We start from the raw sequence: 14,161 nt of genomic DNA on the forward strand, positions 1-14,161 counted from the left end.
TTTAGGATAGAAAATATTCCCTCCCGCATGCAGGGAGTACAAAGAGAAGCAACACTTCATGGTGTTTTTAAAACCTGAACAAAGTTCTTGGGAAATATCCCAGACTTTCCTTGTATCTCTCCACTCATCCAGTCGTCGTCTACAGATTCCAGCTCTGTTATTGTATCGCCTGCCTGTAAGAGAAGGAGTAACATGAGCCAGTACAGCTTACCGTGCAATGTTAATGCATGCATAGCTGATCTCATTCAGAAGCAATTAATATCAATCAAATAGAAGAGAAGTAGGATCTGGCCAGTCCCTTCTGTTGGTTACACCTCGCCAAGATTGTTTGCCAAAACCAGCTGAAGCTTCTCTTAAGGTAAATACTTGTCTATGCTGAAAAATTGCTGCCTTCCAGAAGGAAAAGAGAGCACTGCTGGATATTCTTGTGTTGCTTAAGCTCTCTGGGTGGGTGGGTAGGTAGGTAGGTTGGAGAGCCAGCTCACAGGCCCCCTGCCTTACTTGTTATTTGTGTTTCCCTGCTCTGTTATCAGGGTTTCTTTTCTTCAAATGCCTCTCTCTCTCTTTTTTTTTTTTTTTAAAAAAAAGAATTTATTCCCAATATTTTCCAGTGCTTGGAAACTTTCCTCTTTGCTTTAGAAACTTCCCTTTCCCAAAAAGGAAGGCAATCATCTAAGTAGCTCAGTGTGGCCATTTAAAATAAACTGCAGCTCCTGTATTTGATCCTTGTTCCTGTTTTCATTGTCCCATGCCACATCCTTCAATTGAAGTACTGTCACGGCCCTGGCCCTTCTTCTAGTACTTCTGTTCCCCTTTTCTGCTTTAAAGAATCACCTATCCTTTCAGCATTGCAAGCTGCTAATGCTGAAACTAATTATTTTGCTAGCTTTAGAAAGAGAAAATAGTGTGGTCCAGCTGATAAACACAATTTAGGGCCTGCTGTGAAAGTCTGCTGTTTCTCAGAAACTTGCTTTTGAGGACACAGTTACCTAAGTCATTACTTTGAATCTACAAGGGCACACTGTTTCTTACTCATGCTTCTTAATATTATCTGGGCATCCAGCAAGTATTTAATTTCTCCCCTTACTCCCATGGCAACTATGTATTGTGCTGCCAAACTTTTATATTTTTGCTGTACTAGGTGTCCCTTAGAGGCAACGCTGCTGTAGCACTGGCACCCTTACTATTATCCTCCTTGTTGCTGTCTTTCTAGTTAAAAAAGAGGCTCCCTTGACCATATCAACTGATCAAGAACTGAATGTACTGTAAAATGAAGTTTGTTTTGTCATGTTTACTGGATCAGAGAAGTCAGAGCAATTCTGCAATTCCTGACCTCTTTTCAATGTCTTCAGTGAAGATTTTGCCAATATGAAACAGAAGTGGTAAGGGCAAAAATTTTTTTAGAGGCCATTTATCAAATGTGTCAACATCTATGCCTATTCTAGGTGCTTTGTTCTTTCCTGTTCAAAGCCTATTTTCACTGTGGATAAATCCTATTTTTTAGCATTCTTTAGGAGCATAAGACCTTTTGGAAAATTGGGCTAAGAAGAGAGGTACTTACTTTGAAAGAAAGCTCATCTTCATTTTCTCCATGAAAGTCATAAAGAGCTTTGGCTTTTCCTTTCTTCCCTCCTAGAGACTGGGACATCTCTACTCTGGCTGCAGAATGTGGACAAGACAAGTTATTTGGATTGAAATAAATCTCTGTTTCTGGAAAAGTTTCCTGTCATTCTCATGTTTTCTCCCCACTAGTGTGCTACAGGGTGTCCAGATGTTATTGCTACTGCTACTTAGCAAATTCACTGTCCTAATGGAATACAAATCTCTACTGACACCAGTTCATTTTACAGTACTAACACATTCACATGGTTCTGCTTCTAAGAGGATTAAATTTAAAGTTCACTTACTTGAACTTTCCAACAGCAGTATCTAATAAAAGCTGTCTTTTCCTCTTTGTACTTGGGTATGTGCTATTTGCCAGTTAGGTGGAATTTATTTCCTGCCAACTTTCACTCATGGCTTTACTTGCAAAAAACTATGGGGGAAAAAAAATGTGATTTTTCTGTCTCCTCTGTGAAGCTTTTGACTGCATTCATTTGGGGACCAAACAGAAGCTCAAGGAGAGCAAGCAGCATTCATTCCTTGCTTCACCAAGGGCATTACACTAGTTCTGTGCCAAGATGCAGCAGTTGTAGTTATTTACAGCTGTACCAGCTCTTCGGCTGTGCTGCAGTGTTGCCTCTTCAGCTGAGGGAGAGCCTGGCTCCCCCTGTCTTTTGTACCCCTGAATTCCTGCTAAAGGCAGGTCAATGGTCCTGTTCTGCCTGTACCCAAACCACACTGTAAACTAACCCTCCCAGATTACTTACTGACTAGAGCATTATATTGCCATTATTAGAGAGGGTGGTTCAGCAGTTAGTTTAGCTTCAGGATATTAAGGAGTGTGGTGGTGTGTGGCTTGTTAATGCAAGGCAATAGTTGGGTTCTCCCAGAACTCTCTCATGACAGTCACAACCCAAGGAATAATGAATTGCCATCTAGTAGGAGCACTGTACCTGAGCAGGTCTGAACAAAAACTGCTGGGAAAATCCCTTCCTTTTCATTCAGTCTTCCTCTATACCACTCTGAATCTACTTGTGCCAGTATTTGGATGTAGTCTCCCTTTTTAAAGGATAAATCGTCTTTGGTTTCTGCTGTAAAATCATGAAGTGCTTCGCACCACTCTACTGAGCGTCTGTTGTTCTATTCAAGTGAACAGAAGAAATGCATTAATTTTAGAAGCGTTAATGGATCCCATAAGCTGATGGATACTGGTGAAAGCAGCTGTACAGAACACGGGTGTCCTGACTTTCTCTCATACAATAGTGTCACTGCAGATGTAGACTAGAATGGCATTTCAACAATTACCACAGAATTTCATCTAGGCTCAGACGCATTCCTTTTTATCATTGGTGGCAGGGGACAGGATTAATAAATTCAAAATTAGACCACTGCAGTAATACTTAAAATAGAGCTAACAAGAATTTGCTTAAGCAGAAAGGGTAAAGATTTACTTATGTTAATTTGCCAGAAGCTATGAATTCAATCAGTTTAGGCCAACTGTCAGAATTCAAGATGTGACCATGCAGCATTGTGTGCTGTGGGAGTTGTGTTACATTCAGGTTTAAAGCTGTGCAGCTAATTTGACATTATAATAGAAAGTCTATGTAAATCTATGAAACCGCTGTGTAAATTCTGTCCCTCACCTATAAAATTTTACTACCTGAGGAACGGAAGAAGAAACCTCCACCTTGTTCTTCAGTGCTGCTCCTGTACCTACAGAAGTAAAGGACAACTTAGAATAGCAGCAATGACTATTCAAAACATTACTAATAGTAGAGATTTTAGATATTCAAAGTGATTATTAAGAATAACTTTGTAAGAAGTCCTACTATTCCTTTTAATTTTTCTTATCTGTCTTTCTTCCCTTTCTATCTTCTTCCCACATTCATTGTCCTTTTGGACTTTTCTCCTATATGCTGCCTGTATACATGCAGTACAAAACCATGTTCTTGAAGATTTTTGCAAACATATTCATACCTGTTCCAGGCAGATCTTCAATTACTTCCACGAAGTTCAAGGGGAAAATTCCACATGTGCCTCTGAGCTCTCCTTTGGCCCACTCTTCATTTACATATTCTTTAAGGATAATAGTTTCACCTTCTGAAAAACTGAGCTCGTCTTTCTGATCTCCAATATATTCAAATCGTGCTACACATCTTGGGCCTCTGCACAAACAAGAGAGACATTTACTTTGCTTATTTAGTATTACTGTCCACTTAATAATAAGGCAGCATTGTGCAAAATATGGATTGGTATCTTTAATTAAAATGATGAAAGAATGCACTGAAGATAGAACAGGTGGAAAATTGGGGTCTAGCCCTGGTTCTTATTTCTGCTTTCTGAGGAGGATGAGTGTGGAGTCTGGAGGAGCTGGATGCAACTTCTGCATCCCAGTTCCTGGCTGTTTTGGTTTTTTGGTGGGTTTTTTTTTTTTTTTTTAGTTTTGCATAAGACCCCATTTCTTTTCCAAACAATGAAAGTATCACTTTGTTTCTGGGCTACCTGTCCCATTTTATATTTCTGCCTGTATCCAAGTAAGTGTCCTGATATGCTTTTGTTAAGAGTTTGATGTTTTTTTGAGCTAGCATCCAATTTAGATGCAGTCAAGCATGGGGGGGGGTGGGGTGGGTGTCGTATATTTGTCCCAAATCCCAAATACATGGAGGTTTCATAGGGGGAAGCTAGTTTCCATCTACTTTGACAAGCTTTATTCTGTAAAAAAATCTATCCCAGGCATGAGGAAATAAATTATCTATCAAAGAAAGAAACATCAATGCATCTGATAAATTTTACATAATTTGGTATAATACTGAAAAAACGATTTTTTTTTCTCACTTAAATAGATTTAATAATTCAATGAACTATAAAAATAAATTTAATAAATTACTCTAGGAAGATTTTTGATTTATCAGAAATACTGTGGTGGAAAAAAGACATAATAGGCTTTAATTCTTTCTATAGCATCATAGCATACAACCAGTGTAAGAAGCTTGATTCCCACCCCTGTCCCCCACTCATATCTTTGCAAAAGCTTCAGGACAGAGCTAGCACTTTCTGGTTCGTTCCTAGTTGCAGAAGCAGCTTTTAAAAACAAAGTTTCGGTTAAAACAAGCCAAGCTCTATCTGAAGAACAAACTGAACGATCCCATTGATACTAGTTCCTGCTGCTGTCTGAGCTTGCTTTAATTGCTGCAATGAATTATTATGAAATCCAGTCATCATTGAGAAAAAATAGCAGGAAAAGTCATTCCTTGCCCAGAAATCTTAGTACAAGTTGTTTGCAAATCAGAAATGAAAGTGCTTCAAGTACATTTGATAATTTGATCTGGGGAACTTTAGATTCACCTCTGTAGTCCTACACATTAAGTTTAGATAGATTTCTCTACTTAAAGTACAGCTATATTCTGTCCCATTTTATCTTGTTCTTTCAAACGAGTAGGAGCCCTACCATGTTACATCTTAGGAGGATACTAGAAGAAAGTAACAAGGCCAGGAGCAAAGAGAGGAGAGTGCAATGCTGCTGAAGTCAGATTGGTTTACAGTTTCTGTAACTAATTTTCATGAAAAATTATTGGAAATGCTCTTCTAATACAGCTCATAAGAGGAAGGAAAGTGAGTGAAGGGGACTATATCTATGTAAAAATTTATTATAAAGTGATCTACCAATTTTTTGAAGCCATGAAGTGAGTTTTTAGGCTTTTTTTACCTGAATATGACTCTTATTAAAACATCATAAACTTTCCATTTTGAGGGCTTAATTTTTAAAATATATTTTGGTGAAGAAACTGTTAACCATATTAACCTCAGCACAGATAACACCTGCTTCAAAGTTATCTTCCTTTTTACTTCCTAGTAAATCAACATGAGAAAGAAAATAAGATTTATCCGACTCACTTAACACATTGTGATGAACAGGGTATTTTTTTCCTGTTGCCTTCTTCTGGAACATCAATCTAATAAGACAACAAAATAAGTACAATCTTCCAGTTCAAGCTCATGGCAACATAACTACAATAAACTTGGAACTGGTTAAAATAATCTGGTTTTCAGCTAAGCATCAGCTCCAGTTATGACCTCCATGTGATGCTCTGTAGTCGCTGGCATGCTATGATATATGATCATATTAATGTAGATTTCAGTTTTGTATGCCTGATTTCTCATTTTTCAATCTCATGCAAACAAGGAACACTATTTAATGTTTTCTGTTATGAAGCTGGTTTACTGTTTCTATTTGTGGCATGATTGATTGACAGAATATGGGACTGGATGCTACTACATGCTGTTGCATTTAGCTCCCAACTTTCAATTGGTAATTGCTCTCTATTATTTACTAGCACAATGTATCACAACAGACAAAATTATTATTTACACGTGTCCTTTCTGGGCTTTGGTAGCCAGCTGTCCTCCAAACAAAAACACATCTCACAAATCTCACTGGAATTTGAGAAATATAATTTAGAAAATCAATACATGGATGTATCAAACAGACAGTATTCAAGTCTTTCGCGTAAGAGGACTTCAGTTGTATTTTTGGTGTGACACAAAGGATGATCTGTGAGATGTAGAAGACTACAAGGCTAGAGACCCTGGCAAGGACCTTTGGGTTACAGCTCACTATTGCATGAGCCAGTTCCTATAAAAATCAATAAGAATGTTTCATTAGCTTATGTGAAGGACCGGAGGAAATCATGCTGCCTTTTAGGACAAATAATACTTGCAGTGCTCTTGCTAGAGGAGCTGGTATCTGTGGTGCTCTGAAGGTTCTATGGGAAGTAATAACCATGTATTATTGTTAGGTGTCCAGACCTAAGCTACTACCGAGCTGAATATTGTGAAACACACTATAGCGTATTGTATAGAGATCTTGTATCGAGATGAAATCTGACCTGAATGAACAGGAGAATTCACTCAGTAAATTAGCCTCATGTACTGCACTCTTCTTCCTTTTTTTTTTTTTTTTTAATTTTGCTGAAACAAAAGATTTTTTCACTCAAAGGCTAACCACCTTTTACAACCTAAATAGAAATCTGAAACACATCTTTCCTAGCTTTTATGAAGTTGTATCTGTCTGTACTAATGCTGAATTTGACCCCAAATACTCATTCCGCTGCTTTAACATAAAATCTTTTCTCTATTAGCCATCAGTAGTAACAAGAGCTTTTCAATTAAATTGTTGGTCTGTGTAGAAGCAGCTAATCAATTTAGCTAATGAATCTTTCTCGTGAAAGCAAATCAAGCATGGTTCCATTATTACTAACCCCGAGTTTATTTTTTATTCTTCAGTACTTCTCAGATCTTAACATTTTTCTCCAATAACACCATTACAAGCTAAACAGACACCCTATGCTCTCTGATGGTTACCAAATACAATACAATACATTGTTCACGTAGCAGCAGTGCTCATCTCTGCCAGCTGCCCCAGCTCGACACAGACACTTACTGTCTTTAATGCCCAGCCATACACCTTCACTGCATCCTGGTGTCAGTTTAGCATTCCTTCGTGTCCATATGGCTGGTGTGGATAGTCCAACAGCCCTTTCTACTGTCACAAAACGGACTTCAATCTCAGACTCAGGCTTGCAATAGATTTGACCCAGCTTTTGACCCCGTAAACCATACCGTATGTCTTTTAATGATGAGGCACTCAATTAATTGCTATTGGGCTCCAAAACAGCACCTGTCTCTTGCCTGCCGTTTACTGTCAAGTGTCACATTCAGTAACAGGATTGCTTTAAGCTGCTCATTTGCAACAACACAATCTCCTTGCGCTGTGCCAGCACAACCACTTGTGCAGCCACTTAGTAAGCCACTTAGGCAAATTGATCCAGCTGGAAAAAAAATATTCTAGGAAGAAAGAAAACCATGTTTCATTGGGCCCAACTGCTGCCCTGACCTAGTTCACTACACGGCTATAAAAGTGGTGATTCCAGCAGAGTTCAAGGGACAAGAAAACAAGAGAAGCTGGGGGGAGGCACAAAAAACCCCCATCTTACGGAGTGTTGATTCTTACACACAGCTCTGAAAAATAATCTGCTCTGTAGACCCTGAGAAACTACCCAGGTTAACAAAGAGAATCTGGTAAGGGCCATGATTTCCTCACTTGGCTTCAGATTAACAGCAAAATAATCCCCATAACACAAGCTGGTTGTGCCAAATCGAGCATCTTTCTAATACCATACAAACAAGTTGATATGTCTTCTGTGCTGCCAGAGGGAAAAGAGATTATCTCAATACAGAATGGAGTTAAACACGCAGGAGCTGCAGTAAAATAGAACCAGAAAACAAATGCAATAGCATCTTATGGAGCAATGTATACAAAGTCTACATACAACTACTTTAACAAAGCTGGCAGGAAAGATCCCTGTGCGATTCCCACATTTTCCTCTGTACCACTCGGTATCGATTTTCTCCAAAAGACAAACTGTGTCTCCAGAATGAAGGTCCAAGTCATCAGCATGCTCTGTAAGACAGCATCATTTCAGTTAACAGTAGTTGACACACTCACTGATTTTCTCTTGAGTAAAACCTTCTTAATATAAATACCACAGACAAAAACAGGATGAGTTTTCAAAAAATCTTAATTATACTTGATAAACCAGTTAGCTTCAACTAAAAGATTGGCCCAACTATAGCTAAACCCATGGATTTGAACAACTCTACATGCGGACCTTGTGGGCTGAGCTTCCTCATAATTTTTAAGCTCTAAATCCTAAGAAAATTCCCATTTGAAAGTCTTAGAGTAAAACAAGCTTCCAGAATATTCACATTTACTTACCTGCAGGAAAATCATGCAGGACTACAGCATGAGGTGCACTTGTGTCAGAAACTTTTGCAGGGTGGTTTGAATCCTGACAACAACAAATAAATCCAAGTAGTTTAAAAATCATGGAAGATACTAACAGAGAGTCTGTGTTACATACTCTGAAAGTAATTTTCTGACTTTGGACACAATGTTGTTCTGGTATCAGAAAATCACCATTGGAGGCAATGGTTAGTGTTGGTCACAGAGCTATGGGTCTGAATTATGTATGCCTTTTGCCATTGTAAATTGGAATGCATTTCACCAAAATCTACTTTTGAGCCAGTAAAAGGGAGGGAAGGCATGTAACTTTTCCCAGTATAGACAAAGCCTCAGCTATCTCTGTGGGTCAGAAATGTGGAGCATTGATAGCAACTCTCATTGCAAGGGCTGTGGCCAAATTTTGCACTGCTGCTCGGTACTGTGTACTGCCAGTTACTCTTCCTTGTTCAGAGAGAACACCCCAGACCAACTCTCCGCAGCACACTCAGCAGGGGCAGCACATCTGCTGACTGCCAAGCATTTCAGAGGGGTGAGCAAGCCACTAGGCCTTTGCTTACAGGAAGATAACGGTGAGGGGAAATGACAATTTTGTTGTGGGATCTTTGTAAAGAGAAATTATATTCAAAATGCTGAGCCTTCTTCTCTATCCCACCCACTAGGAATTTTTAGACTGTACTGATGACAATCACTGTGTGTGAACTGCATTCAAAGTAATTCATTGCATACAGAAAACCCAACCAAAAAAGCCCAGCATGGACAAAGATAAAGCCAGAATATTATGAATTACAAAAGACAACAACAGATTTCATAGAAATCTATTTCAGCCATGTAGGTTTCTGATAATAATCAAAAAGACTGCTCATAGCTATAATTTATACTTGCTATTTAATATTAATAGTCATGCCCTAAAAACAGGTTAGGTTCTGTAGAAGCAGAGAGAGGAAAATACTTTGAAGTCCGTATGTCAAAGCCAATTCACTGATATATCATGTACAGCACTTCATAAAACTACTCGCTTATCTTTTACCCACTTTTCAGATACTCAGCCAAGGGAGTGATTATCTTCCTATGAGACAGAGAAACTTTACCAGTCTCCTCTCCCTTCTGGCACTCCAAGTAATTACTGTTGCTCTGCTCCATAAGCAGAATGTCCCTGTGCTATAAGGCAAATCACCATTATTGGGTTTTGTTTTGGTGGTTGTTTTGTTTTTATTAAAGAAACACAAGGATTTAATAAACCACTATTACATTTCTCAGTGTAACCTTTAAAGCCTAAAGCACTTCATACTTTAACACAACAGGAGTCTTGCTCATTAAATATGGAGCGGGTCCAGAAGAGGGCCACCAAAATGATCCGAGGGCTGGAGCACCTCTCCTATGAGGCCAGGCTGAGAGAGTTGGGATTGTTCAGCCTGGAGAAGAGAAGGCTGCAGGGAGACCTTATTGCGGCCTTCCAGTACTTAAAGGGGGCCTACAGGAAAGATGGGGACAATCTTTTTAAGAAGGCCTGTTGTGACAGGACAAGGAATAATGGATTTAAACTAAAGAAGAATAGATTTAGACTAGACATAAGAAAGAAATTTTTTACAATGAGGGTGGTGAAGCACTGGAACAGGTTGCCCAGAGAGGTGGTGGAGGCCCCATCCCTGGCAACATTCAAGGTCAGGTTGGACGGGGCTCTGAGCAACCTGATCCGATTAAAGCTGTCCCTGCTCACTGCAGGGGGGTTGGGCTGGATGATCTCTAAAGGTCCCTTCCTAACCCAAAGCATTCTATGATTCTAAATATTTATCAGCAGAAAAAAATGCCTTACCTTACAAGACAGTCCTCCAGTGTTCCTGGGAAGACAATCGTCCTTGGCAGCTCCATGAGGCACAGGTAGCTTGAATAGAAACAGAGGGAAATGGAAAAGTATATTTCACTTCTAAGCACCTGAAATTCCCACTGCAAGTGAAAATGGTCAGATGATGGAACTATTCAAACCACCTACTAGAGGTAACTAATTTAGGAGTCCAGTGGAAGAGGACAAGCTCCTTTGGAAGGTATTCAAAACAGATTGCTGGTGATATGAACTGCCACTTAGAGAAATCCAGTTGGTGTCCTGCGCTTTAAAAGTGTCTTAGCCACCTAACTGGTATCATACCATATGGTACATGATGTTCTGCAACACACTGACACAGAAATGTATTCATTTGCCACGGAGGGCACTGGAAAAACAACCTGGGAGGACAATTTCATTGACAGTAACACTTGAGGGCAGGGAATTACTAGTGATCTGCTACTGAAAAAAATCTTATCTACAAAACATGTCACATGTTTCTTATGTAAATAGGCGTGGCTACACCAGAGAGGAAGCAATATGCTTCCTTCATCTCAAAGCTCTTCCTGCTATCAACTTAGATATATCTTTCTCTCTTTTCCTTGCTCCTCTGCTCCACCAAGGATCTAAATGCAAGAGTGAAGATCAAAAAGAAGGCAACAGTAAGCTTCCACTTCGTGCTGCATGTTGATGTTGTCCATGCTACGGTTGTGTGGGTGCTTTTTTTTGACAACAGCACTGGTTCAAGCAGTCACCAGCTCTGATTACTGACCAGTTTCAAGTACCTGGGGAAAGAGTCTCTCCTTTTTATCTGTAATGTTGATCTATTTACATTTCATATTCCCTGCCAACACATGCAATACCAAAAAGAAACTTTATAATGAAAAGGGATGGCATCAATAGGATGAAAATGTAAGGTAAGTGATCTAACATTCCTCACTGTTTGCAGGCTTGATTAACTACTTTTTAAGTTCTAATGCTCCTGCAATTTTCTTACACATTTTGACATATACAGGGAAAACCAACATACAAACACAATTATTCAGCATCATTTTACATGCTGTAATAAAATTCAGAACTGGTGACTGTAAAAAGAACCCCCAAACCCCAAAAACTATGCATTAAAGATATATATATATATAAAAACATACATACATAAAAATACACACACATATATCTATACTTTGCATATATATATTGCTTTCTCCAGTATTACCTTACAGTACTTATTACTATTTATCTATTAGTATTTTCTAAGGAAGATTATGCTGATAGATGTGCTTTGAAAGCCACATCATAGTAACCTGCCTTATTACCTTTTTCACTACTATTTTAACCAGCGCTGTTTTATAAACAACAGTTTCAGATAGAATATCTCAACTCTCACCATGTATTTATTGTAGAGAGGATGACCTGGTTTAGGTCTAGGAGGTAATGCTGGATCTGGATTTTTAAAGACTTGACTTTTTGCTCTCTTGGGTCCCAGTCTGAACTTGCTGGGTTTTTTATCAGAAGCGATGTCAGAAGTAGATCGTGAAAGAGCATCCTTCTGGGAGGAGGTCTTGGCTGCAGAGAGTTTTGGTGGAGGTGGCCTTCCAGGAACACCTTTAGGTGGGGGAGGTCGAGCAGGTGTAATTTTTCCATCCACAGGCCTAAAAATTGGGCAAACGCATATATAATATGCATATTAATAAGCCTGCTACCTCATCCTCCACCACAGCCCTAGCTATAGAGTATGGAATAAGGAAACATGACTCATGATGACCTGGGCTGTAAAGTATGTAGTATCTGAAGCTCTCCGGGAATACATCAACTCTTCAGATACTGGGATTGGATGATCAAGTCCCTACGTATTTCCAAGTGTGCTCACCACTTTCACTTATCAACAGCCTGCCAGCTTTCTCCAGAGCCCACTACATAAGCAGGATTTCTTTCAGCAATCCACCTTTAGAAAGAGCTTTTTCTGAAGCTGCGTCAGGATGGAGTTCTTCAGGTGGAAAGCTTTAGTGAAAGCCCTGAGAAGCTCTGCTGATCTAGCTGGTCTTCAAGAATCAGCCTAGCTCATTCCCTGGGATGTCACTTACCTGAAAAGACTTTTGGGCCTCTGCTGAAACTCACGACATTTTGCACAATGGCATCAATAGCGGAATGTACCATTTTTATGCAACAAATGTCTACTGCAGAAAGAAAACACCAGTGAAAATGCTCGAGTTTTCTGGCAATGCTGGAGGTACCACACTCTCATTAGTGTACCAGTAGTTTAGAAACCAAAATCAGAGACGGTGGTGATTTTCAAAAAAATCTAAAAAATCCCCCTTACTAAGCATTGATAAAAGCTGCCTATACAGTACATATAAGCCATGATTTTTAGAATCAGAGTGCGGCCAAATCAATAATTTACTGATTAAAAATCACCTCTGTTATAAACAAGCATTATGTGCAGAAAACTTTGACTTCCTGTTATTAGAAACCCTGGCACTACCACTATTCCAAAAATACAATATTGTTTGATTGTTATTGGGAAATCTTTGGCCAGTTACTGCAAGTTTCTGCTACAATTGTCTCTCTTTTTCATATAGGGTAATTCAGCATAATTATTTGCTTGCGTGAATTCGTCAAGGGTCTGTAAAAATTATCAACCGCAACAAATGTGCATTAGTGGATCTTTGGAGTATCCTTCTGACATATATTGTGAGTGTCATCCACCACTTGAGAAGATATTAGTGATCTACCAATGCTCCTGATAAGAGTTCTCTATTACTATTTGAGTATGGATTATTTTTTAAATTAAAAAAAAAAAAATCCACTTCTGTTCAACTTCCACCTCTCCCCTTTCTTGGCCTCATTCTAAACTAAGCATTTTTAATATTGTCAAAAGGGGAAATTCCAAGTTAGACTGCATTAAATCTGGAAAGAAACCAACAAGCTATATGTCTGTAAGGCAACTCAACTAAACAAGAAAACCCTAACAAGCAATTCAGAGAATTACTACTGCGTACTTTAAAAAAAAAAAAAAAAAAAAAATCCATTTATCCATTTGAGCAGAAGAGTGAAAGGACAAAACATTTACTGCAGTTCCAGAGATCCTCTGGGAGAATCAGGAATGCTGTTACGCTAAACAGAACAGGGGAAAGTAACAAGCCCATATGGGGCAATAAGGACGTGTTTCCTTGTGGGTACAACCATGTTCTTTGCTGTTAATGAACACTTGGTAGACTAAGTTTAATAACTGAAAGATTCTCTTGTCCTGACACAACAGAGCAAAATCCTATGTTTAAACCCACAGATTTAGAGTGCAGATGCTGAGATAGCTGCAGTGGGCTAGCTAGCCAATGCCTTATCTCCCTCCAGTTTGTCTCTGGCATTTAGTGGACCTGAATTTAAGGCTGGTCCTGCTACTTTTGCCTCTGCAGACGTTCTTTCTTGTTGGTTCAAAAGAATAAAAAAACCTGAGGTTGTCATTGATTCTGCAGCTTCCCAGGGGTTTTAGGTCTGAAGTGAACTGTATAAACTAGCCAGTGCTTCTGGGAAGGTGCTGGCCCAGCATCTGCCCTTTTCAGGGTGGCAGCATCTGCCACCTCCATTCCTTCACCACTCAAACCCAGCCACAAGTGCAAGTGCTGTTGATCAAAAGGTCAGCAACATACAGGAGGGGATGGTCTACACTCAGCTGTGGGTGACAAGGTTAAAGATGCAGAAAGGAATGACTGTCAGCAGCCACTGTACATTAGCTGAAGAGCCAAACAGCTGTCCTCCTATAATCTCCATGCTCATACCAATAATGTACAAACAAGTATTAATCAGCTAACAACTTGGTCCTGCCTATTTACTAGCAAGCATACTACCTACTCAAGCCTATTGAGTTAGGACGAGAGTTGGTAGCATCTACATTGAGACTAACTAGGCAAACTAGCTCAGAAACACCACTTTTAAGTGAG

General features: G+C 39.3%; 1 protein-coding gene across 1 annotated transcript in view; it reads right to left on the bottom strand.

The window, feature by feature from the left end:
• Positions 1-56: 56 nt before the first annotated feature.
• SH3D19 (SH3 domain containing 19) overlaps positions 57-14,161 on the bottom strand; it is a 47,668-nt gene continuing 33,563 nt past the window's right edge. The window contains exons 10-19 of the mRNA XM_009481726.2: positions 11,611-11,875; positions 10,218-10,286; positions 8,378-8,450; positions 7,932-8,062; positions 5,497-5,555; positions 3,580-3,767; positions 3,263-3,315; positions 2,556-2,742; positions 1,562-1,659; positions 57-173 (exon numbers count right to left, since the gene is read on the bottom strand). Coding sequence (XP_009480001.2) covers positions 57-173; positions 1,562-1,659; positions 2,556-2,742; positions 3,263-3,315; positions 3,580-3,767; positions 5,497-5,555; positions 7,932-8,062; positions 8,378-8,450; positions 10,218-10,286; positions 11,611-11,875 — 1,240 coding nt within the window. The remainder of the gene's footprint in view (positions 174-1,561; positions 1,660-2,555; positions 2,743-3,262; positions 3,316-3,579; positions 3,768-5,496; positions 5,556-7,931; positions 8,063-8,377; positions 8,451-10,217; positions 10,287-11,610; positions 11,876-14,161) is intronic.

Source organism: Pelecanus crispus, chromosome 4 (genome assembly GCF_030463565.1).
Source record: "Pelecanus crispus isolate bPelCri1 chromosome 4, bPelCri1.pri, whole genome shotgun sequence".
Taxonomy (NCBI): domain Eukaryota; kingdom Metazoa; phylum Chordata; class Aves; order Pelecaniformes; family Pelecanidae; genus Pelecanus; species Pelecanus crispus.